This window comes from Neoarius graeffei, chromosome 15 (assembly GCF_027579695.1).
Source record: "Neoarius graeffei isolate fNeoGra1 chromosome 15, fNeoGra1.pri, whole genome shotgun sequence".
NCBI classification, from domain to species: Eukaryota; Metazoa; Chordata; class Actinopteri; order Siluriformes; family Ariidae; genus Neoarius; species Neoarius graeffei.
The window spans coordinates 25,202,580-25,228,730 of record NC_083583.1 but is presented as its reverse complement, the minus strand read 5'-3'; the positions used below and the strand labels follow the sequence as shown (position 1 = coordinate 25,228,730).

The 26,151-nt window shown below is 39.3% G+C and overlaps 1 protein-coding gene and 5 non-coding genes across 7 annotated transcripts in view; 4 read left to right on the top strand and 2 right to left on the bottom strand.

Annotated features, from left to right (window-relative positions):
- Nucleotides 1-13,540: 13,540 nt before the first annotated feature.
- Nucleotides 13,541-13,613, top strand: trnar-acg (transfer RNA arginine (anticodon ACG)). The gene has a single exon. It is a non-coding gene; the product is annotated as a tRNA-Arg (tRNA).
- A 3,035-nt stretch (nt 13,614-16,648) lies between these two features.
- trnar-acg (transfer RNA arginine (anticodon ACG)) lies at nt 16,649-16,721 on the top strand. The gene has a single exon. It is a non-coding gene; the product is annotated as a tRNA-Arg (tRNA).
- A 536-nt stretch (nt 16,722-17,257) lies between these two features.
- Nucleotides 17,258-17,330, bottom strand: trnar-ucg (transfer RNA arginine (anticodon UCG)). The gene has a single exon. It is a non-coding gene; the product is annotated as a tRNA-Arg (tRNA).
- Nucleotides 17,331-18,214: 884 nt separating this feature from the next.
- trnar-acg (transfer RNA arginine (anticodon ACG)) lies at nt 18,215-18,287 on the top strand. The gene has a single exon. It is a non-coding gene; the product is annotated as a tRNA-Arg (tRNA).
- A 424-nt stretch (nt 18,288-18,711) lies between these two features.
- On the top strand, nt 18,712-18,784 carry trnar-acg (transfer RNA arginine (anticodon ACG)). The gene has a single exon. It is a non-coding gene; the product is annotated as a tRNA-Arg (tRNA).
- A 159-nt stretch (nt 18,785-18,943) lies between these two features.
- The window catches only part of kif7 (kinesin family member 7), a 208,171-nt gene continuing 200,963 nt past the window's right edge, over nt 18,944-26,151 (bottom strand). For both annotated transcript variants that reach the window (XM_060941068.1, XM_060941067.1), the window contains exons 16-19: nt 23,116-23,322; nt 22,722-22,920; nt 19,739-19,888; nt 18,944-19,505 (exon numbers count right to left, since the gene is read on the bottom strand). In XM_060941068.1, the coding sequence (XP_060797051.1) occupies nt 19,141-19,505; nt 19,739-19,888; nt 22,722-22,920; nt 23,116-23,322 (921 nt within the window). In that variant the 3' untranslated portion in view covers nt 18,944-19,140. The remainder of the gene's footprint in view (nt 19,506-19,738; nt 19,889-22,721; nt 22,921-23,115; nt 23,323-26,151) is intronic.

The following is a 26,151-nucleotide window of genomic DNA, read 5'->3' as shown; positions in this document are numbered from 1 at the left end:
GCACCCTGACATAGCCACAGCAGTGGGGGGTTAGGTGCCTTGCTCAAGGGCATTTCAACTATTCCTGGGAATCAAACCAGCAACCTTTTGGTCCCGAAGCTGCAGCTCTAGCCTTTAGGCCATGGCTTCCCATGACCTGCTGAACAAAACTTGATTGACTGAATGCATGAATGAATGAATATCCTTATATATTGATTTTTTTTTCTCTGATTTTATTTTTCATTTGTGTTGAACTGGCAGTTTTACAGGTCTACTTGTGAATCATCCACTTTATTCTATCATATTGATAACTAAAACAGGCTCTTTGAAATATATGAAATGAATGAGTACAAGTAGTTGCACATTATGATGATATATCTAATAAACCTGCACAGCAAATTCCCCAGTGTTGAAGTAACACCCAGTGTGTTTATATTGGTCCAATTGGACCAATATAGACACTCTGGGTGTTACTTCAACACTGGGGAATTTGCTGTGTGCCCAGCTGTACATTTTTGTCTTTGTGGTTACAAATGGATCTTGGTTTCCCTTATAATGAGACTCCTGGTGATGTGACACCGATATTGTGGTTAAGCAGCTAACTGTGACTAAACCACTAACGAAGCCACATGTATATGGCATAGTGATACAGACCACTCAAAGCTTTATGTAATAGTTCGCTTTATGTAATATCACTTGGATGCATGAAACAGCTGGCCTGCACATATGTATTGGAGCCTCATGCAGCATGTTTAGAACATTTTGTCATTTTGCCACAGAATATAGGAATTATGTAAACTTGACGACAACCTACACAAGTGTTCATGGCATCAACACACATTTTACTTTGCCTATAAGCAAAAATATAATTTCTTATGCAACATTTTGTGATCTCAAACAAGCATGATGATGTTATCCTGGACACTTTGAAAAATTGTGACCCTTAAAGGGGGTGGCCTAGGTATGCAGCATTTTTGGACAAGGTTTGCACGCACACAAAAAAACTCTGTCCCATTCAGAAGGCAGTATAACACATTTATTTTTCTCATTGCATGTGTTCTCCCCAGAAAGGGCAGCTCTATAATTCTGTTCACCAGACAGTGATGTAAAATGGCAAATGTTACCTGTCAGTTAGGCTGCAGACAGTTAGTTAGCTTTGTAAAATATATTGTAAACTATGATAAAATATTTAATGTTCAAGATATAATTTGGTCTTTGGTCATGGTTTGTGACATTCCTGACAAATGATGACAACTACAAGCGTGCTTCTGTTTTGCCATTAATAGAGCATTTAAGTTTATATAGCTCTTTGTGTGTGTGTGTCTGTGTGAGAGAGAGATTATTCAAATGAGAGAGAGCCAGCCCATAAGCCGCCTCATCATCTACTGTCTTTGTATTGAGGGGGGAAATCCACACTGGCCCCTGAACTACTTCGGGCAGAAATCCGTGCCGTCGTGGGAAAACCCTGCACGGCCCTTTCACAAGTCCCTCCAAATCAAACCAATTAGTAAGGACCGTGCTCAAGCCATTGAGCACCACTACACGCCTATTGAGCGCCACTGTAGGCCTCACGGCTGAGAGTGCTATAGGCTGTAATGTAGCCCTGTTGGCTGAAAGAAAGTGGTTCATCACGTTTGGGAGCCAGCGACAGAGTCCTATATACATAGGCAATCAGGATGAAGAGCTTGAGGTAGGCTGAATTGACTTTATTCAAAGCCTTGTCCTGAAAAATCCCCAGTCTTGAATTTACATGAACAAAATTGCCCAGTGTACAGTGGGTGTTAATCTACACCTGTAGGTGTAAATTCAACATTAGCCGTGTATGATTTAAATAGTAGTTAAAATATTATTAAAAATAATCAAAGGGCATAGGTTGGTTTGGGTTCCCCACTCACAGAATGTATGGCTTACGACAGCCTACACAGAAAAATCACCCTAAAAGAAGTGTGTTTTTAAAAAAGGATTTCCTTTTAAATGTCAAATGAACTGCAGATGTAAATAATGTCTCCTTTCCTTGTTATTTTAGCAGTGGAGTTTGTTTTAAAAAAAATGACAGAAGCAACTTGAAGATGAACAGTGATTTGAACCAAATTTAATGATAAAAACAACTAATTTCTCAAATTTTGTTAAATATATGTTAATATGGTAAGACAGGCTATATCTGCAAAGTAGGCCTCGATTAGAATCGCAAGGTCTGAACAAAACAAATTGACCATTTCACAATTATTATTAATAAATGTTATTGAGCATATTTGGAATCAATTATCATGCAAATGACATTTAAACTGGGAGGAAGCAAGAACAAGTTCGCTGAATATCGTGCGCGCAAAATCGTCCCACTAACCCCGCCCCTCACATTACCGTTAATAGGTAGTAACTTTTAATAGGACTACGAACTGGGTCGTGCATCAGCTTAGCATAAACAAACAATAAATAAGGCTGCATAGTACGAAATTATATGGGTAAGGCAGGATGTCGTGGGCTTAGATAACATTGACGTAGGCCTCAGTGACACGTAGCTGCCTATATCGAGTCACAGTATAATGTCTAAATAAGGTTTCAGTATTCTAGGATATTAACATTGTTTTAGAATGTCACTAGTAAGATTTAAGTATTCTAAGATGTTAATACAAAGTATGAACGTCAAACTATTTCCAGTGTTCCAGAACATCAGTAGTCAGGTTTCAGTATTATTATAATGCGAAAAAAATCACATTCTAGAACGCCAAACTATGTTTTCAGTGTACTAGAATGTGAGTAGTCAGTTTTCAGTATTTTATATTATTTAAAAAATTTAAATATCCGTATTCTAGAACGCCAGTGTTATACAATGTCAGTAGTTAGAGTCCAGTATTCTAGAATCCCAAGACCATGTTTTCGGTATTCTAGAATATCACAACTAATGTTTCAGTATTCTAGAATGTTTTATATTTATTTAAAAAAAAACGTGCACACACTTGCTTACCTTCCTTATGATGGGTCCCCATGCACTCAGAGGTCAATATTTTTCCTGCTCATGCTCTAGTGCAGGAGCAGTGCGCAGTACAGGAGACCGCTCCTACTTTCGGTTATCTAGCTTTATGACGGAGGAGAAACACTCATACAGCTAGATAACCAAAGATAGCAACCGACCCCTTCACACACGACACAAGTAACGAGGAGGATCTCGTAAGAGTAGACCTGATAATGAACAAAGAAGAGGTACAAATGTTAGCCAACGAACAAAGGGGACAGTTTGGTTTTGAATGCACTCTGCATCATCGCTACGCACAGAGGCCTGAGCATTTATTCAACCTGATCATCAGAGTTGCCGGTGCTGTCGTTTTGTGGGGTTGTCATTCATTTGGCTCCTTTAGACACGATTAGTCCCCGTCGTCTAATAACAGCCAGCACAAGCTTACTATTCCTAAAATAGACCATTGTATGTTTCTCCGGTATTAGGCTCCAGTCTTCATGATCGCTTTGGCCCTTTCAGTGCTCTATTTCTGAGTTTGCACAAAATGAAAGGAACAGACGTGTGTTCATTTTCAGATGGGAAATTAAACATAACAGTCTGAATAGAAATCTCACTGCGAGCAGGATAATATATATAACAGTTTAGTTATGGCAAAACAGTTTAGTTATGGCATAAGTTACAGGACGGACTGATGATGCTAAAAAGCTCAATGCTGCAATATCAATAAACATACACACGTAATAAAATGTGTGTGTGTATGTGTATATATATATATATATATATATATATATATATATATATATATATATATATATATATATATATATAATCTGTCTGTAACGGACCAAAATAAGACTACAGCCTATAATTATTAACAAGGTTTACACTAAAAGCGTTATGTAATGCCCCTTCCCTCGGGAAGTAACTTTTAATCGCGAGAAAATTATTTTTATTGAGTGTAGTTTACTCAGGGCATTGCGCCAGAAATTACCAAGTTATATTGATGAATGGCATTGCAATGAGCTAATCGTAACTTCACATTTGAATCTAAAAGAATTTTATTTTCTTGTTTAAAAAAAGTAATAAATGGAAACATTGTTTTCTTAATATCACTGGTGACAACAAATAAAATTATATGCTTCTAACATTAAAAGCCTAACTTCTTCTTATGATGATGATGAGGAATTTCTTGTTTATTTATTTCATTTTTTTTTTAAGTATTATTTCGCTGTAGCTACTATAAATTTTGACGCCATCCCTTAATAATGACCCTACAATTCTCTGGAGCGCGGTGCATGACGTCATGTGGCTTGATTTCTTTGTGACTGCTTGGCTTACCTGTTGTGTTGCATATTAAATAAGATTTATGAAGCAAGTGAATAGATTTACACCGAGTCATACAGTCTACTACAGGGCACAATAATTATGATAAAAAAACAAAACAATAACAAACAAACCCATCTTCATGTTGTCTTAGTAATACACTTATATATGATTACAGTCATATAATATTTAAGATAGGCATGCAAACTTTTTTCAAAATTATTATTGCAATTGTTTAACCTTTTAAAACACATTTTCTCAAAATGTACCAGAGTTCAAAGAACACCAATTCTGACACCCTGAAATACATTTTATAAAATTTTATTACACAGACACATAGATAACTTCTTATTGGCCTCTATGCCATTATTGCATCCTTATGCAAGTCGTACATTGAACTTGTGGGAGGGTTTTAGCATCCACCGTTTTACAGGACTCGGTTTAACAGGATATACATTCTCTTGCCGTTATAATGAGCATTATTACACAGTGTGTACCTAATAATGTTTCTTTCTAAAAGTTAACACTATTTTGCGAATTACTTATATTTAGCTATATTGCTTTTTCGCTGCTTCTTTTTCACGGTGTAATTGGAGAAGGAATATGGAAAGGAATTGTTAGCACTTTGTCTGGCCTCTTCTCTTAGTCTGTACAGGAGATAACTATGCAAACATTCACGTGTCTCCATTAATAAACTTAACAATGACGATAATCACATGCTGGGCGATGACCATTAGATATGATCATTTAATAATGAGCGAGTTCGTATGATCCAGAGATCAAGTGCAATTCCTGACAATGAAATATGAAGTCTTACTTTTTATGATGCCGTGCGTATTCCTTTCGGTCGTGCTCAGGATGCAAAGTGTTAAGTGCCCAAGTGTTGGGCACATCTAAGTGCTGGTCTCTGTGTCTGCCAAGCAAGATCAACGCCGCGCAAGATGCGTTAACAGCACTGTGTGATGCACTTGTGAAACATTCACTGCCAAAAATGAAATAAATCGTGATCGTCAATGGCACCAGCCATGGCGCGTTTTCCTCTGTAAGTCCGTGAAGCCTGGGATGGCGTTTCTTTAAGATCCAGTGAGCAGGAACTGGGCAGTTTATTTCCAACATGGGGGATTTCCTCCCATGAAACCAGCACAGCCTTGGTTTTATGTTTTATTTAAGATGCACGTGGCTTTGCCTGACTTTTCACAGGCCGAGCTAAGCTTCAGGCTGGAGTGGACTCTTTCGTGCGTGTGGTGCGCTCAATCTCTCTCTCTCGGTCTAGCTCTGGAGTCTTTAGTTTTCGGATCTAAAAGCCTGCACGGTCGCTTCTTTCCCGCAGTGACGTCAAGAAGCAGCAGGCCACGGGCCAATCAGAGACAAGAGGATCAAAGATGAGAGAGAAGAGACGCATCTCTCTCTCTCTCTCTCTCTCTCTCTCTCTGCATCAGCAGGTAGTGGATATCTGTGAGATCTTTGTAGTCACCGAGGTCTTTTATAGATAATAAACTTTAAAAATCGATGGCCTAATTCCTAGGTATGTAACAGCTGTAATGTTGAACACTAATGTTGTATATATTATGGTATGGCCAAAAACACCATATTGCATTTATCTGCGATCACAATGTGCTTAAAACAAACTAGTAAAGTCTTAATGTTTTATTTAAAGATTTGCTGCACTAATTTAACTAAATTATATTTTCCCCCCTCTTCCAATGAAAATGTTCATCAAAACACCGCAAGAAACCGTATCTGGAACCTGTGAGAATGCACTTTATAATGCAGTTTATAATGCGATATTATGTAGCCTATGAAAAGGCAATTCTGAGATGACTCTGAGATTACTACTAACAAACGTGTATCACTATTACATAGTAAAAGTGTTAAATAAACCCACAAAAGTGAAAAATAATTTTGTTTTCAGTTGTTAACACCTAGTGTTCATCTCTGTCCAGCTAGACTTAAATTAGCACTTTAGGGGTTAATGGAAAGTTCGCCTCACTGACCTCTTGGTCAAGACCATTATTTCTAACTATACAACTTTAAAGATATATATTTTAAAAAATTATATTTTATATGTGTACCTCATGGTTTACCCACCCACCCCCAATAATTGCAGTCGCTATATTGCAATTAGCTGAAGGCATTTTGCAAAGGTGATAATTCTCTTCTTTACACCTGCTGTCGGGATTCATGACGCCATGAAACAAATACTGCATCCCTAATTGCATCAATCATTATATGTAATAAAGCAAGACAACATCATTTCCATCTAGAAGAGTAGCACAAAATACAGAGCAAGGTAATATAGAGCGGTTTGACATTTGACAGGGGCTATCTGTGGTTTTATTTTTTATCATGCATCTTGGAATTAGTTCTTTGTTACCTCGAAGGAGTCTGCTAATAGCCCAACACAAACAACTATATGTTTAGACAATGTAGCTGAAACATGTGGCTTCTTAGTGCGTCTATGAGACAATCATACTTCTATCAAACCCATGTATTGCGATATTTATTTATGTATTTATTATAATTTTAAAATGTTCGAATGCTTCGGCAGTAAAACTCTTTGAACCGTCAGTGAATTTCGTTTCATTGTCAGTTGAATCACAAATAACATCCATCACTGGCCTACTCGTACAATGCAGACCTGCAGATCTCAATATCTAAGAATAATGAGTTTTTAATTACTCGCTAACTTGTAAATAAAGAAGAGTAAAAGCTCAATTTCATCTCCAACACACACAGACATGTCATCATCTCACTTATATTTACAGGCTGTTTTTAATTCCGAGATAAAATACAATTGGTTTTCATCATAAAGGAAGGACAATGAGACCGACTGGCCAGTCTGATGGAAGTCCTTGACCCCTGCCTTTCCGTATTGTGATTATAAAGTGCTCACTTTAAGAGTCCACCCTCTCGGTTTAGTGCAGGTCAGAAGGGAAGCCACTGGTTGTCCTTTGACCCTCGATCTGGTTATTATCAGTCGCCCAACACATCGTCTATAGTCCATGGTCATTCAGTGCTGTGGTTTATCCCAGCCTGACATCTTATTTTATGGTGGTTAAAACAGGCAAGGTATAGTTCCTCTGGATTTATTTTCCACAAAACGCAACCAAGGGATATGCTATATTTATAGTCAAATTAGTACAGGCTCATTAGTTAGTTTAGTTACTGGCAAGAATAATATGCATAGCCTAATTCCTGTTTTCCAAAGCCATCTTGGATTATTTTTAAGTTACCAGTTAAAAAGTGTTTTTCTTGGCAAAAAAAAAAATTAAACTTTTCAGAAAATTATATTTTTCTTTCTGTTTTTTAACATTAAAAACATATATATTTAAGTGCAAAATAAATGTGCATGGATTCGATGGATTCGTACATTTGAATATTTATTTACAGTATTTGTGTACTTTTACTTTCCTGGCGGCCTTGGGGATGGTGATTGAGTAGTAAACTATTTTACATTCAAAGAGAGAAACCCTGTGAGAAAAAGATTCACGAATGAATGAATAGGCATACTCTGTTTTTATATAATATTGCACTAGTTCTGAACAGTTTTGTATATTAGTCTTCAATGTCATGCATTCATATTCAACTTTAATTTCAGCAGATCCTCTGACTGGATAATTCAGACAGATAATTATAAGATAATACAAGTAGAACTGTTGATGGATCATTCACTTTCCGTAATGCGTTTTTTGTATATGCTGATCATGAATTCACTAATCTTAAAATATATCATTGTTCAATATATAATTGTATAATCTTAAAATATATACTTGTTGCCAAGTTGTCTGAGAATCAGAATGATCACAAATCCTACATTTTTGACGAGCCTATAAATTATGCAGGGCCACAAATACGTTAATCATCATAAAACTGTTTTTCTGCGAGCCTTGCTGTACCAACACTGACCTCTAGCGACCAGAGCTCGCTATGATCATCTGATTGCGTCAAATACCGTTTTCTTTAAACGACTCAAAAATACATCAAGGTATGATCATATTCGTGTCTGTTTCTCAGAATCGTGCTAACCTTTTAATTTTGTATAATTCAACAAGGTTGCATCTAAAATCTACACATTTAAAAATGCAGGGTATATAGGTTACTTAACGTAATAACTCTAATAATGGAAATAATCCGCTATTTAATTCTTCTCTAGGTCACACAAACACCAGCACACATACTGCTTGTCAGACCTTTTTAATTACCCTTTTCTTATTGGTACGAGTTTACTCTGAAGAAGTCTGATGAAACCTCTGAAACTGTTCTGAAAGATTTCTGTTAAGTGTCCGAAAAATACAGCATGAGATTTTAAGTGCTCCACTAATACAGAGTATCATATTAATTTGCTATAAAAATGCATAAATTTTTGCGCACACAGTTTTTTTTTTTTCTCACGTGATAAACACAATGGGGGAAAAAGAGATTTGTGATATTTTCCTCCACAATATTAAAAACACAATAAAGCGCCTCCTGTTGCTCTTTTTGCCCATTTCAGCTAATTTTCTTGTAGCTATGGAGGCTATAGTTTTTAAATATATAACTGTACCTCTTTTGTTCTGGTGTCCATTTAATTTTCTTGCATTGAGTGTTAATATGGGATAAAGGTTTTAGAGAGAAACTGATACCATTCTTTAAGCAAATACAACTAGAGTCGATTTCCTGTGGTTTATTTTATGATTGTCTGAGAAGAAAAATGTACATCAAGTATTTTTGTAATGTAAGCAAAATGCACCACAATTAAGTATAAAGGCTACTCCAAACTGTAAAATGAAATTTGAGATTGCCTTTGGTTTATAAAGTTTTTTTTTTTTTTTTTTTTTTTTTTTTTTACTTTTTTGTGTAAAACATTAAACATACATACAAATATGAAGGTGTTCACCCCTTCTTGATATATTTGGTGCTTACACAATAATCTGAAAGTCTTTAACCTGCACTGCTCTTTACTGTCTGTTTGAAATTACAAATCGGCGATGAATTAACTTTCACATGCCGATACTATAGCTATTTCAGTAAAATTAGCTTTTTCCAGTACTTCACAAATGTTTTCATTTGCCTGTATTAATCAGTCGCAACCTGCCCGAATTATGTCTGGGTGCAGATTGGCACAAGAAGAAAACCCTTTTAAAGGGGTTTGTTCATTGACAACGGTTTAAAGTTTTTATTGATTTGACGGAACATTAGCAATAACAACGCTATTACACAGCAGGCTATGTATAATAGCGACGGTTTTCAAAAATATATTCTGAAATAGGCCTACATTTTTTATAAATTCTAGATTTGGAGTTGAAAATGTAGCGGCTGGCTGTATTGAAAGTGAACAGTGTCATCTAGTGGTCAGATTATGGAACTGCAATAATGTTTATAATTTTTTTTTTTTCGGTTTGCAAAGCAGTCGGTTACCATGGAGACACTCGGTGTACAGTGCGGCAACAGCCTTTCTTAGACAACCTTTTTTTTTGTCATTCAGTATGCAGCAAGTGTACACCGAACGAAATTTCGTTGCAATTTGGCTCAGCACAGAATTAAATATGAAGTGTATTAAATTAAATTATGCAGCAGCAAAAATATTATAAAGTGCAGTAGTATAAAGTGACCTGTGGAATTAGGAATGTTCAAGTTATAAATAGCAGTTTAGAGTTTGGATTTGGAGTTCAGCAGTCTGGTGACCTGGGGGAAAAAAGCTGTTACAGAACCTGATGGTCCTGCACCTAATGCTGCGGAACCTCTTTCCAGAGGCCAGAGGGAACAGTCCATAGTGAGGGTGTGAGGGGTCACTGATGATGTTTCTGGCTCGAGACATGCAATGTCTTGGTGCAATGTCCTGAATGGAGGGAAGAGAAGTCCCAATGATTTTCTCTGCTGTCCTCACCACTTTCCTCACATTCTTCCAGTCAGAGGCACTGCAGCCTCCACACCACACAGAGATGCAGCTGGTGATGCATCTTCCAATATGAGTTTAATTCGCACTCTTATTGACTTTTGTCACCATTGTAATGCTTAATTTGATTATTCTGATGTTTAGTAGATGGGTCCACGAAAGCCCAAGACACTATAAATGTATCCAGAAAAATTTGCAGATGCACTTCTCTTTTTAAAATAGAAGTTGCTTACAAATGCCAACAGCTTAAAAATTTTGTTTTATCAGGGTTTAATTATATAAGTTTAAAGCAATTTAATTCAGGCACATTTATAATGAAAAGCAAAGCTTAGCCACTTGACTCTCGGTGGAAATGTGGTCCGGGGTGAGGTTTCAATGCTAACTCAACAATAACTGCTCTTAAATTTTAGCTGCAGTTTCTCTAAGAGGTACATTCTGAGAGCACAAACCGATTAAACTGTATATCACCTGGGTGGCACGGTGGTGTAATGTCCCAGAACCTCACAGCAAGAAGGTTCTGGGTTTGAGCCCAGTGGCCAATGGGGGCCTTTCTGTGTGGTGTTGGCATGTTCTCCCCGTGTCTGCTTGGGTTTTCTCTGGGTGCTCCGGTTTCCCCCATAGTTCAAAAACCTGCGGTTCGGTTAACATGGGGCAGCCATGGCCTGAGGTTGGGCTGAAGTGCCCTTGAGCAAGGGTAACTAACCCACAACTGCTCCCCAGATGCTGTAGTATAGCTGCCTACTGCTCTGGGTATATTATGTGTGTGTTCACTGCTTCAGATGGGTTAAATGCAGAGGTTAAATTTCACTAAGTACTTAAGTCTGTGCTTGAGTGTACATGTGACAAATAAAGGCTGCTTGGCTACCAAACAGAGATGGGTTACCCAAAAGCCTCTTAATGCTAAAAAAAGTTCATTGTACTGCTCACTCTATCATTTAAAGGTAGACGGTCTTTCAGATTTTTCAAGTTTAATTCATAAGAATTTTCCCTGACACCCAGTTGTTTTTGTTTAGTGGACCAAGAGCTACTGAATTTGAATCACAGATTTCCAATTTTTTTTAGGGGTTTTTGTTTTGTTTTTGTTTTTTTAAGTAGAACAATTAATGAATTTAGGGCCACACAGCCTTAAATTCTCCGCTATTTTTTCCTGCTTCACCATGACCCAATTCAAGATACTACATCATGCATCACATGGTGGGCTTTCCCTGTTCGCACAAGGCATTGTGGGATACAAATTTGAAAGAGGAGAGAAAAATGGAGGACATGAATGAAACATGAAAGACCAACTACAGTAATGGAAAGCGAGAAGAAAAGACGTTATGTTGCGAAGGAAAGGAAACACAGGACCAAACTAATAAATATCGGTGGTCAGTGAGCACCTCGGTGTGATTAGCTGTTTGTTTAGCAACAGAATGATGTCAGTGCACGGTCGAGGTAAACCTGTAGATGGCAGTAATGCAACACTGGACGTCAGCTGCCGTAAAACCCAGAAGAAGAAGAAGAAGAAGGTGGTAAACCTGCACATGCGCATGCTAGACTTCCTCTGTCTGCTGACTGCGCGAAGCGAGTGATTTCATGCACATTTATTTGCTAAGGAATCCCCTCAAATTAAATAACTTCCCAGCCACAGAATGGCCTCTTTTGTTTTTTTTTTTTGTTTTTTATGAAGATATTACAGAAGTAAACATATATCACAATTTGACCAATTTGAGAGAACTAAATTTCACCGATTTTATGAAATCGAAAGGCCGTCTAGCTTTAATGATGATCTTTGTGTTACGATGCTTTGGGGAAACTCAGGCCAGATGTGCAGATTGCAATTCATTACATTAACTAAATAACTGATAAGATTAATATTGGGCGCACTCTGTTTCTTCACTTTTCATAACACACAGGATGTTCCAACCAGCACACTAACTGTTACTATCTTATTCTTCTGATCTCAAGTTCAACTCCTTACTTGGTAGCACTCTAAAGTCTGTCTTTGTTAACCAGTTGTAGAAAAAACACGTATTTCTTTGTTTTGAATTGACCGATCATGTTTGTCTCACCGCACCTTTGTGTGAATATATACTCATGCTTGACCTACAATAATCTGAGAAACATCTCTGAACAGTTGTGTCTGCATCAGTGAATGTCACTCCCAGATATCCATGAGGCAGAATGGGTGGCAGAGGACTTTTATTTCTTGATAACTCATACTTTATCGATTCAACTTTCTTCAGTACAGACAAATCAAAACCTAGCAGTTAAAAGACATTCACTTCATAAGTCACATAGTTAGTTGATTAAGATCCACGTGTGTAATATTAGTGTCACGTCATCAAAAACATTGGCACCCCACAGGGATGTGCCCTCAGCCCCATCCTCTACACTCTGTTCACCCATGACTGTGTCGCCTCCCACAAGGACACCATCATCCTGAAGTTTGCGGACGACACTGCAGTGATAGGATGCATCACTGGTAGTGACAAAACAGCCTACAGGAGGGAGGTAGCCAGTCTGGTGTCATGGTGTGAGGACAACAACCTCACCCTCAACATGGACAAGACGAAGGAGATGATAGTGGACATGAGGAAGGAGAGGAGACCTCATCGGCCACTGTTCATCCAGGAGCTTGAGGTGGAGAGGGTGAGCAGCTTCAAGTACCTGGGTGTTCACATCAGTGAGGACCTCACATGGACACTTAACACCACACAGCTGGTTAGGAAGGCTCAGCAGTGGCTGTACTTTCTGAGGAGGCTGAGGAAGTTTGGTATGTCACCCAAGATCCTCAGCAACTTCTACAGCTGCATGATTGAGAGCATCCTCACCAACTGCATCACTGTGTGGTATGGCAGCACTACAGCAATGGACTGCAAACACCTGCAGAGGGTGGTGAAGACTGCTGAGAGGATCAACAAAACTCCACTGCCCTCTCTGCAGAGCATCTACCACCACAGAGTCCACAGGAGAGCTACCTCCATCCTCAAAGACCCCATCCACCCCCAGCACGGACTGTTCATACTCCTCCTACCCTCAGGCCGGAGGTACAGAAGTGTGAAAAGAAACTGTCAGACTAAAGAACTTTCTTTCCCACCGCCATCAGACTCCTGAACAGCTGACAGGAGTCTTAAACCATGGATTACCTCTCTGTAAACTGTCCTTGACTGTTTCCATTTGTTTGCACATTACTGCCCTTTTTGTTGCTGTTCCTTGACTGTTTACATCTGATTACATTGTTTGCACATATTTGCGCATTACTGCTATTTTGCTGCTGTTTCCTTGACTGTTTGCACATTCGCACATTACTGCTCTTCTGCTGCTACGTCTGATTATTGCCTTCTTTTTTTGTTACACTACCATTTTTGCACTACATTTACAATTGCAACTCATTAGGTCAATTTTGGGCAGCGTTTTACATCATCGGGCCAGTGGCGCAATGGATAACGCGTCTGACTACGGATCAGAAGATTCTAGGTTCGACTCCTGGCTGGCTCGGTTGTTCCTTGTTTTCCATTTGGACACGGGGACACACACAAAATAACAAAAAAAACCAACTGCGAGTTAATCAAAATTTTAATTTTGAACCAGTTCACCATTTTGACAAAGCGCATCCAGTCAGCGGGAAAACACTGGGAGTCAGATCATCGGAGTGACATATCGGAAAATGTCACTCAAATTTGCAATGTATTTCATATTAAAGTTTTTTCAACACGAGAAGATAAAGTCCATATCTTCAAGCCAAGATGTGATTTTCTTTTTATTATATAGACACATTCACAAACAAAAAATACCCAAATTTATCAAAACAATTCATCAGTTTCCTCACAAGTGACCTGTAGAGATTTACAGTTTTGGTTCTCTATGTCCCGGATGTAGCATGTATGAAGAATATGAGTGGTGTATTTCCCAGTAAAACACTTGTTTCCATATAATATATAGTACGGTATGCAGGGAAATGCTCAGTGCAAATTGAATATAATAAATAGAATAAAAAATAACGTGATAGAATACTCTGCAGAATATTATACTTCATAGCGGAGCTCCAGCGGAGCACCATACCTAAGCAGTGCCGTATTAAGCCAATGCGGTGCCCCTGGGCACTATACCTCAAGTGCCCCACCACCACCACCCTGCGCGCACGCGTTCAGTAACCTCCTGCACACACTCACAAACCTTGCCCTTTGCTGTCAAATTCGCACATATCCTCCTCCCTGGGGTCTCCCTCGCTCCCATCTTCCTCAAGGGGATCCTCGTCGTCGCCGACCCCTCGGCTAACACTGGCTGTGATTGTAGCATCTCCCCGGCTAGTGCTAGCAGGGCCATCTCCCTCACTAGCATCGCTGATTTCACTAGCTTCGGCTTCAGCGCTGGTAGTGACAGCAGTTGTCGATGTTTTTATAAAAAAACTATCTAAGACTGGAACATTTTTTAATTGTAGCTACACGCCTGGAGTCTTTCTCTTTTTTTAATTTTCTCTTCACACAACCACTCAATTGATGTCTGTCCATTTTTCATTTCTACCGCGTTTTTTTAAAAATTGATACATTTCACCGTAGGTGAACTGACAGGTTGAGGAAAGGGGGGTTAATGGTCACATAGGCCACTCTTGCTCAGAATTATGATTATTGTTGTTGTTCTTATGAAATTAGTGTTCATAATGAATTATATATGACTATTTAACAATGTCAAGTGTATAACCATTTTAAGTGTACAAACATTCACGAAAAATATTTTTAAAGTTTCTGTCATGTGGTGCCCCCCCACTGGCTGTGAGTGGTTAGTGCAGGGCACTGTGCCGCAGGCCCATATAGTTAATCCGGCCTTGTACCTAAGAAAAAATGGTAAGCCCATCGAATCGATTTTTTGTGGTTTGTCCGTGTACCACCAGTCATACACACCGCCTAGTGGTCAGTGTTAGTAATTACCAGTCATACCGCCTAGTGGTCAGTGTTAGTAATTACCAGTCATACACACCGCCTCGTGGCCAGTGTTACCAGTCATACACACCGCCTAGTGGTCAGTGTTACCAGTCATACACACCGCCTAGTGGTCAGTGTTACCAGTCATACACACCGCCTAGTGGTCAGTGTTAGTAATTACCAGTCATACACACCGCCTCGTGGCCAGTGTTACCAGTCATACACACCGCCTAGTGGTCAGTGTTACCAGTCATACACACCGCCTAGTGGTCAGTGTTACCAGTCATACACACCGCCTCGTGGCCAGTGTTACCAGTCATACACACCGCCTCGTGGCCAGTGTTACCAGTCATACACACCGCCTCGTGGCCAGTGTTACCAGTCATACACACCGCCTCGTGGCCAGTGTTACCAGTCATACACACCGCCTCGTGGCCAGTGTTACCAGTCATACACACCGCCTAGTGGTCAGTGTTACCAGTCATACACACCGCCTAGTGGTCAGTGTTACCAGTCATACACACCGCCTCGTGGCCAGTGTTACCAGTCATACACACCGCCTCGTGGCCAGTGTTACCAGTCATACACACCGCCTCGTGGCCAGTGTTACCAGTCATACACACCGCCTCGTGGCCAGTGTTACCAGTCATACACACCGCCTCGTGGCCAGTGTTACCAGTCATACACACCGCCTAGTGGCCAGTGTTACCAGTCATACACACCGCCTAGTGGCCAGTGTTACCAGTCATACACACCGCCTAGTGGCCAGTGTTACCAGTCATACACACCGCCTAGTGGCCAGTGTTACCAGTCATACACACCGCCTAGTGGCCAGTGTTACCAGTCATACACACCGCCTAGTGGCCAGTGTTACCAGTCATACACACCGCCTAGTGGTCAGTGTTACCAGTCATACACACCGCCTAGTGGTCAGTGCTAGTAATTACCAGTCATACACACCGCCTAGTGGCCAGTGCTAGCCAGTAAAGAAATAAAACAAAAGAGACTGGCTATGATATAAGAAAATTCTACAACCCAGAAACAGATGGGAGCTCCGCTTTTAGGCAGTGCCTAAATCTATATATTATATTTAAACTAATATAGTTTAAATTACTATTGCCCGTCTAAGGCCATACATGTACACATGAGGGTGTAAAAATAGTGAGCTACGCCCGCTAGTGTCAGGATGGCGTCTGTTCACAACTCTAACCTGCTCTGGATAAGTATCGAAGTATAATATCAAATATAAACACCGCAAAATACTGCAATGATTAACGTTTGTTAAAACAAAATAATCACAAAAACTAATGAGCATTTTGATTTAAAAAAAAAAAAAACTCATACCCAATCCGTTATCTGGACTAACTGCAACCTTTTCATTCTTTTTTTATATTTTAAATAAATAACTAAAATAGCATAAAACCACTGTCTAAACCAGAGTATGTAAGTGTCGAAAAACTCATTGTTAGTTTGTACTTTTTCTTTTTTTGCGAGCCGATATTTCTTATCTCATTATCTCTAGCTAGCCGCTTTATCCAGTTCTACAGGGTCGCAGGCAAGCTGGAGCCGATATGTGTATTCATAAAGAATAGTTCAACTTCTTACGTCATTGGGCCAGTGGCGCAATGGATAACGCGTCTGACTACGGATCAGAAGATTCTAGGTTCGACTCCTGGCTGGCTCGGGAGCTATTTTCTTTCCATATAGTTTTAACTGTGTTACATGTTTGCAGACCGTCATTTTCAAACCGAACATAAATTACTTCCCCCCCCCCCCCCAAAAAAAGTCACACATGCTAATATTTCCTTGGACCACTTTTAGCGTTTTTCAAGGAGTTTAAGGTCAAGACTCTGTGGTGGCCACTGCTCAAGATGTTTTTATGGTTTATTATTCATTCAGTAATGCATATAACACCGAAGTTCCACATCTAACTTACAGTAGGCTAAACGATCAACACATTGATAATCGGTCTAATTTATCAATGCATATCCTCAAAGAAAACAAGCAACACTGAGCGGGCAGAAAAATGCCAAAAAGGTTAAAAGAGAGATATCTTTCTACAAAGACACTAAAGCAATATGAAGAGATAATACATTTAAAAAGCAAATAAGAACAAAAAGATTTGTTAATAGTCTATATGTGTATAATTCTGTGTGTAATTTTTATTTGTATTTTTGACTAAAATAATTTTTTACTTGCGATAACTCCCCCTCAAAAATCCGACCCCGGCAGGACTCGAACCTGCAATCTTCTGATCCGAAGTCAGACGCCTTATCCATTAGGCCACGAGGCCGTTTCTTTAATAATGTTGGACACGTTCCAATTTCAACTACTACTCAAAGATAGCGCCCTTACAAGTCTATATATGTACATATGAGGGTGTAAATATTGAGATACGACCGCTCGCGATAGGACGGAAACTATTTTGACAACTCTCTATTGGTCTAGATTTCCTACTGTGGGGTTAAATATCGGGATATAATACCAGCTACAAAAACCGCGAAATACTGCGATGGTTAATAAAAAGAACCACACACACACACACACACAAAAACGATAACTAATGACCATTTTGATAAAAGTACTCATACCCGTTCAGTTATCTGGACTAACTGCAACCGTTTTGTTCTATTTATATTTTTAATAAAGAAATAAAATAGTATTTAATCATGCATATTACTGTTGAAAAAAATATTTCTAAGCCTATTTCTATATTATAACTATTTTTTTTTGCTTGCAAAATTTATATAGAAACGAATCCGATTCCATGGAATCGATTCATAAAAGATTCATAAAGAACGAACCAGTCGTTCGGACTCTGAGAATATGATTCAGTCACGTGACAAGAAGACTCATTTGTAAACTGAGTGACGTGCATGTGTGAACGAATCACTCACTGAGACAACTCGTTAATTTCGAATGACACAAAAGATTAGTTCAAAATAAACGAGTCATTCACGAATGACACATCAGTAGAGTCCGAGAGGGAGGGGGGCGTGTGGCGCGTCGTCGCCATATCCAACTACCTCATTCAGGAAAAAAGAAAAATGTGTTATATAACAAATTGCTTCTGAAATGTTATATACCCGAGTGTTTATTTTGTATTGCAAGTATGTATAAATAAAATCAGACTGCAGAAATCAGTTCATAATTAATAGTTCAATATTTTACGTCATCGGGCCAGTGGCGCAATGGATAACGCGTCTGACTACGGATCAGAAGATTCTAGGTTCGACTCCTGGCTGGCTCGGAAATGTTTTGCGTTAGATTTACATTTAAACACGATTAGCAGTTAAACATAAAATTGATAAATTCAGTGAAATGTTGCTGCTATTTTATTCCAGTCAGTTCAATCTACAACACTGTCTAAGACAAGCAATCAATATTTTATTTGGGTGTAATGTTAGCTTGTTAAGATTACTCGTTCGGCTTTGAGCAAGACTATACGCATCCGACTAAACGAAAATTACAGTCTGACAATATTTATAGTGTGAAAATTTATCTTTATCTGACGACGTGTCTAGGATGTACCTCGCTCGTAGTCTGCTGGGATGGGCTCCAGCTTACCCGCTACTCTGCATAGGATAAACAGTTATGAATGGAAAGTTACGTTTCATAATTACATACTTATGTATTTTTATTTATATATAGCCGACTCCGTACTATAACCTATTGGGCCAGTGGCGCAATGGATAACGCGTCTGACTACGGATCAGAAGATTCTAGGTTCGACTCCTGGCTGGCTCGAGAGTTTTTCTGTTAATAATTTGTTTTACAAACTATGTTATAGACACAATGTCATGATGTATAAATGTTTTAATTGTATAAAAATATCTCATTGTTCTTTTAAACTAGTTATCAAAAAATATTCTTCTAAAATCCACCAAAAGCAGACACAAGACAAAATCTGCTCAAGAAATTTAATTACCATTACATAAAGTGCTTTTGTACTGTACACAAGAATGTTATATAACAATGTTTTAAAAAGGTCCATAGTATAAATTTAGCACTGGATTTGTACACGGCAGAGATGCAGTTGAATGAAAAATAAATGTATAATAGAAATAAAAGTAAACAGATTTGACTGTCAAATGACAAGCTTGCTATAATGGATTTTTCCGAACATCAATGATTGCAGAGTTTGAACTAATGAGTCCTGGGTTTAGGCTTGACCTCCGACTCTCTCTCCGTGTTTTGATAAGAGACAGTGGGCCTGTTCCGCTCCAATATGCAGTGTTCATATTAGGTTGGACAATTCTGTTGGCTGGCAGCTCACAAGCTACCCTCTGCCTAAGCTCCTCCATTCCATGCTGGTCTTCAGTGGGGAGGGAGGAGCGCCTCCATGTGGGGGGCAGAGGTGCATTTACTAACTCCCTCATTTCCTCTCTTGACTTGTGAACTCTTTCAGGTTCAGGAGTGTACTTGGTACTGTCTCCACCTACCTTGCCCTGCACCTTGTCTACTCCACCTGCAAAAATCAGACATTTCACCATATTAAGATAAGTTTTATAAATATGAAAAATATATTTATAAAATAAATATGTACAAATTTAAGACTAAAGCAAGCTAGGTGTTGCTCACTGTGTTTACTGTGAGTAATTTAGGATACAGATTCTCAATTTACATTACTGATACAAATAATAATGGCACCATGAATTAGCACACTGTCATCTTTATAATAACATTTAACTAAAGGCTCACTCTTGCTCTGATCTCCCAGTCCACACATGTCTCTTATTTTGTTATTGAGCTCCTGATTGGCTGCTCTGCACAGGTTCAGTTCTTTGCTCAAGTTGTGGATCAATCCCTCATACTGTCGCTGTCTACCAGCCAGACCTTCATCCATTTGATCTGTGGAAGAAGTCCAGTAAGACTTGTTTCACTTGTATGTAAGTATTTTATCTCCACAACACATTCCAGTTGATGACTTGGGAGCTGATTCACAAAACAGAAACCTTGTAATTAAAAAAAGCTTTAAAAAAATTCAAGCCATCAAACTACTTCATTATAGCATATTATCAGATTAAAAAAAAGAAAGAATAAAAGGAAAAAAAAAACATTCAGATATGCACATTAAGAAACAGGTTTTTAGAATCCTTTGCAATATTTTCTTGGACCCAAAGTAAACAATGGCGATTAAAAGCTGACAAATACACTTATAGAATAATTCATTATTATGCTGACCTTCATACCTGGTATTGTTTTTCCTAATGCTTTCTCTCGCTTCTCTGCTGCCATTAATTTGCATTTTATACTGAAAATGTAGATATGTCATTGCCTTACCTTCTTCACAGCTCCTTCTGTTACAGCACTTACATATCCACAGGAAAAACAGCAACTTAAAGCCTGGCCTCTTCCTCTTTCCCTGGACTGGAATCCTAAACCCTCTTCAGACATTTGTTTTTGTTTGTTACTGTTTTGCATGTAACGTGTCTAGATGACCTCTGTGCTACTTTAAATTTATGAGATTATAATTAAGCACTATCTTTAAAGCCCAAGGGAAAATAAAAGTGATTATTTTTGAATTATGGTTAGTACTTTCTAATAATGTTGGTTTTATGGCACACAATATGCAGCAACAAATATGAGTAATGAAAGCATGAACAATTGGTTCATTTTTCAAAGCTAATAAATAGGACAATAAGATATGAATCAAGTGTGCTCATTAGAATATTAGGTTCAGCCCAAATAATTCCCACGTGTCGAATTTGCAAATTCAGATGACTTCTTTTTTTATGTTTATATCTTGTTTTTCCCCCAATTTTCTGGATTTTTTGTAGCAAATAAGACAGCATACATTTAAATATTTGACACTACAATTCCTGTAAATTTAAAAAATGAAAAATTGTCTGTTGTGCCCTGAGGCCTTGTTCATAACTAGTGTTATGTTTACATTTACAGTATTTTATGAATACATTGTTACATCTTTTTACACATCATGCTACATCTTGCACCTTATTCATACCAGAACTGTGTACTGGTTTTGTAATGTGCCTGTTGTCCTGTCATTATTGCACTATCTTGTAATGTTTGCACTTTATGTAGTTTCATGTAGTCCTGTGTTGTTTTACATAGCACCATGATCCTGGAGAAATGTTGTTTTAATAATGTTCGGGAATCAGACACAGTCTCAGCATTTAAGTCTAGGCTGAAAACATATCTGTTTAGTCAAGCCTTTTATTAATGATGTTTATGAGGTAAAGGAGTAGATCTGGAGGGTCCTCAGACATAGAGTGTTTTGGTAAACTGGGATGTATGGATGCTGTCAGTCCCCACTCGCTTGCTCACTCGAGTTTGTTGACGGTGCAGTGGCTGGCTGCTTTATGTCCCGGGGCTCCCTCATGCCTGTGTTACCTTCTGGCTCTCTCCTTTTAGTTATGCTGTCATAGTTAGTTGCCGGAGTCCCTGCTTGTACTCGGTGCAATATGTATACTGTTCCTACTTATTCAGGTGACATCGGGCATACCTAACCACCTGTGTTTTCTTTCTCTCCCCCCCCACTCCAAATCTGTCCCTCTGAGTTACATGGAGTCAACAGGAAATCTTTTGGTGGAGACGGTGTGGACCTCGACTGGCTATCGTAGCCTGCAGGGAATCGGCCGTCAGACATTCTGTCGCATGTCCCAGACCCGGTTAAATGTAACTGAATTGTCTTGGCCAGCCCTAAGGGTCCCATCTGCATCTCATCATTGGTGAGGAGTGTGCTCCCATCACCCAATCAAGCATCCAGCCAGAGCAGGTCATGATATATTTTTTTTTACCATATTAACATGCCATTGTGTGTCATGCCTGATGTAAAGACTCTCGTCTCTGCGAGCCTACCACACAGATTTAATACTTGTCATTTTTAGGGCATACCTAACAACATGTTTTCTTCCCCCCCCCCCCCCCCCCCCCCCCCCCCCCCCCCGTCCCTCTGAGTTACATGTTGATCCTGGGATTGAGATGCTGGCCTCTTCTGCCCCTCGGACCTGCTTGATCCATCCTGGTGCCCTGTGTCTGGTCGGAGTTTTATCGCCCCACTCCTGTGAAGGACGGCCCCATGAGGACAGTTGAGGGTTATACCTGTTAAAACTGTTAATATTATAGTCAGGCTGTCTGTTGTTGCCCAAATGAGGATGGGTTCCCTTTTGAGTCTGGTTCCTCTCGAGGTTTCTTCCTCATGTCGTCTGAGGGAGTTTTTCCTTGCCACCGTCGCCACAGGCTTGCTCATTGGGGATAGATTAGGGATAAAATTAGCTCATGTTTTAAGTCGTTCAAATTCTGTAAAGCTGCTTTGCGACAATGTTTATTGTTAAAAGCGCTGTACAAATAAACTTGATTTGATTTGATTTGATTTGTTTTGTTTCACTGTGTACTGTACCAACTATGTATGGCTGAAATGACAATAAAGCCACTTGACTTGACTTGAGTAACATAAACAAAAGAAATGTAAAAAGAAGCATTGCTCATAAAACCCAAATACTCTCCATTTCATTTGATGTCCCATGCTGAAGGTAGAAAACAGCTCTTCTTTAAAGTATCACTACAGCTTTTCTTAAATAACATCTAAAACTGAAAGCACTAAAACTGAGCTTTCTTATTACTGACAGTATAAGTCAAGCAAGAATCTTATTCTGAACAACTGAACACAAGGGCAAGTGTCTGAGTAAGCCGTTTGTCTGCTGATGAATTTGACAGTCACCTCGGCACTGCTGCAGCAGGAGCTGTATGTTTCTTTCATGCTCTTTTTGTTGTTGTGTGAGCCGGCGGTCTGCGTCCAGCTGTTGGCGCTCCAGAGCTGCTTCCAACCACCCGACCAGGTGCTGCTGCTCCTCCACCCGCATCTCCAGCTCAGCCAGGGCCATCTGCAGCTTCCGCTCTTCCTCTCGCAGGGACACCACCTTCACAAGAATTTACAGGAAACATGGGGGAAAACAAACCAAAAAAATTTAAGTGTAACTACGTTTTCATTTTAATGCAACATCAGACATGAAAAATACAAAGGTAAAAAATATACACTCAACTATTAGTGACACTCCCTTTGAGAGCAGACAATAATAACAAACATCAGTTAAAAAAAAAGAGAAGGTGCAGACCTTATCAAAGTACTTGCAGAGCAAAGCGCGTGTCTCAGAAGCAGACAAGTAGGTGAGTTTGGCCATCAGGTTCATCTCCCACTGAGTGAGCATGCTACCTGACGCTCTCAGTTGCCTCTGCCTCTGTGTAATGGCCTCATTCTTGTACTCAATAGCAGCGTCCAGCGCCTCTATAGCCTCATCTAGCTGGAACAGGGTGCGCTCCTCCTACAGGACAGTTAGGAGACAGTGAGCATTTAGAGGTGATTCCCTTACAGGAACATCTTCAAAAACCACAAAGCCTTTTCAAGGACTTGCTGGAAGAATCAGAAGGTACTCTCCAGCAATCCTGGAGCTATTGGGGTGGAGCTTGCTGTTCTAAACACAACAACTGGTGAAAAATCAGCTTAAAGGTCATAGGCAATGGTCGGAGGTGAAACATAGAATATCAACTTTATTGTCTAGAAGAACGACCCAAAAAGCGAATTCAATTTTCCTAGTGTCTAATTTGCACCCTAAAATTGAATAAAACGGTTAAAATATACTGTTTTGCCCAATTTCCGAAGGTTTGTTTACATATCACTTATGTGCACTTTCACCACCAGGGGACCGTCGTCATGACGTCATTTAAGCCAAACAGACTGGGAGCAGCTCTGTGTTTACTTGCAAACCGAGCACACGTGTACAGACTTTGGTCGTGAGAGGTTGTGTAAAATGTCTGAAAGCGATAGCGATTTTGAAGTAAGAACTCTCCAAATTGAATATCGAGAGGTGAAACCATATATGCATGAACCTATGGCCGTTGCGAAGCAATCGGTGAATGTGGCTCACTGGTTTGACCGGGCGGCCTCGGAATCGGACAGCGACTCGGCCGACTCTGATCGCGGTAACCCCAGACCTCAACAAGACTCGCGCCCAAACTATTTATCCTGGTAGTTATGATAAATTCCTACTTTTATCGTAATACTAAATAAGAGCCCTTTCGAAGAATAATTAAACCTCCCTCCCTAGTGGATATAGGTAACGATTAACTTGACAGTGCGCCGGTAGGCCACATTAGCCCGCCATCCGCGGCATTATACTATTTATAGCCTACTCTAAGCAAGGAAATATCCCTTTGTCTCATTTCCACAATGATTGCACAGGATCCCTCAGGATTCTTGACTTGCCAATTGCAAGCAAAAGTAAAAATTTTTACCTCCAATCTTCTCCTTTTTGCTTGAGCGTTGCTGCGCCATTTCTTCTTTGACTGCTTGATTTTGTTTCACGTGCACTGTAGGTACAGTCCCTTTAAGAACTACATTTCCCATCAGCCAACTTCCACGTTGGCCTACGTCACGCCTGGGCTAACTTATTTTAATTATTACTTATTAACAATACTTCTTGGGACCAGAAGAAAATTACAGAGGGTTTTTTAACATATAAAGTTTCAAATGTGCATAAAATTAAAACTGCTGCCTATGAGCTTTAATGCTAACCCTCTTACACATCACAAACCTAAAGCTCTTACTAATGCTGTATAACAGAGGTTATGGTGAAGCTATGCTTTTGGCAGGAGTGTATCTTGTACATTTAATACATATCCAGAATGTATTTTGTTCAGTTGTTTCTTGTTGCTTACTGCTTGTGGCAAGCATCAACAACAGACTTGTGACCACTGCTTTTCATGCATACCTCGTTTAAATGTTACAATAACTTTAACGTCATATTTGCACAACAAAGAAAAACAATATAACATAAACCAAACAAAACTTAAATTTCTACCAGTGGTGTGTGTCACCATTTTGCCTAACGGTTAGAGGCCCTTGTAAGCAGGAACCCACAAGCAATTTAAAATACTGTTAGAATCATTAGTGGTTACTAATTATAACTATAAGAACCTCTTGTTAGCATGATAATGTGATAAACTTTGTCACAAAAGGTATGGCTGTCACCTACAAGCCATATCAATATTAACACGTGTTGCCAGGCAAAACAAACCTCGCCCGGTAGCACTTATGATGAATACGAAGGAAGATATCGCGAAAAAAAATAGGTACCCTATGGGTACATGTAGCTACTGCTTATAAATAAAACTGTTTTCTGATACCATGTCCATACAGTAAATAGTTTTAGAACATTTTTATTGTCATTGTAAATAAATACAACGAAATTAAATGCAATCCTTGGTGCAAAAAAAAGTGCATCTAAAAAACCTATGAAAATAATACAAGATAAACTCATAAATATATAAATAAATAATTTAAAAAGTTACTTAAAACAGCAGTCATCACTCGCAAACATTTACATCCTATGGTGTGGAGGGCATTGCACGATCCCATATTGTATTATATTGTATTATTGAATGTACAGGTTTGCTTTATTTAATGCCCTTATGGCACTGCAGTGTTCTCCACTATCGTTAATGACTCGGCGGCCCGCCGAGTCATAACGGCTAGAAGAGCTATTACCGCCGACTCATAAATGCGCCACCGAGCCTTAATTTTTGGCCGCCCAGTCAAAAAAAAAAAAGTTTACTTCAATGAAAAGTAAAAAAAACCACGCCAATTCAAACACCAAATACAAACACCAAAGTAATTCTCTGATCACAGATTGCTGATGTGCTTTACTTTACAATAGGTTCAACAGAGGCCCTTAACGCTTGCTCGCTCACTTGTCACTACACATGTGTAGTGCGGCGACAGAGCAGTGCGTGTCAGTTAAGTGGCTCCGATTGCCTCAGACCTCCGAGAGGAGTACGGTGGAAAGAAAAGACACATACTGCACATCAAATGAAAGGTAATTTTGTGTAGAATTCAACTTAAAACAAAGATATTCTATTCAATAAACATTTCAGTAACGGAGTGACAAAATAAATGTAAAGTCGGCTCCCAGTGTCAGAAGATTTTGCACAAAAGCAGCTACTTTCGAAATAAATAACATGCAACTTAGATGCCAGGAAATGGCATCTGAGGGGTTTCTTATTTCAAAATTTTCTGGTGCGAGGGGGGACACCCCCCTTGCGAACCCCCCGGGGACGGCCACTCAATACTACCGCCGAGCTACAACTTCAGGTAG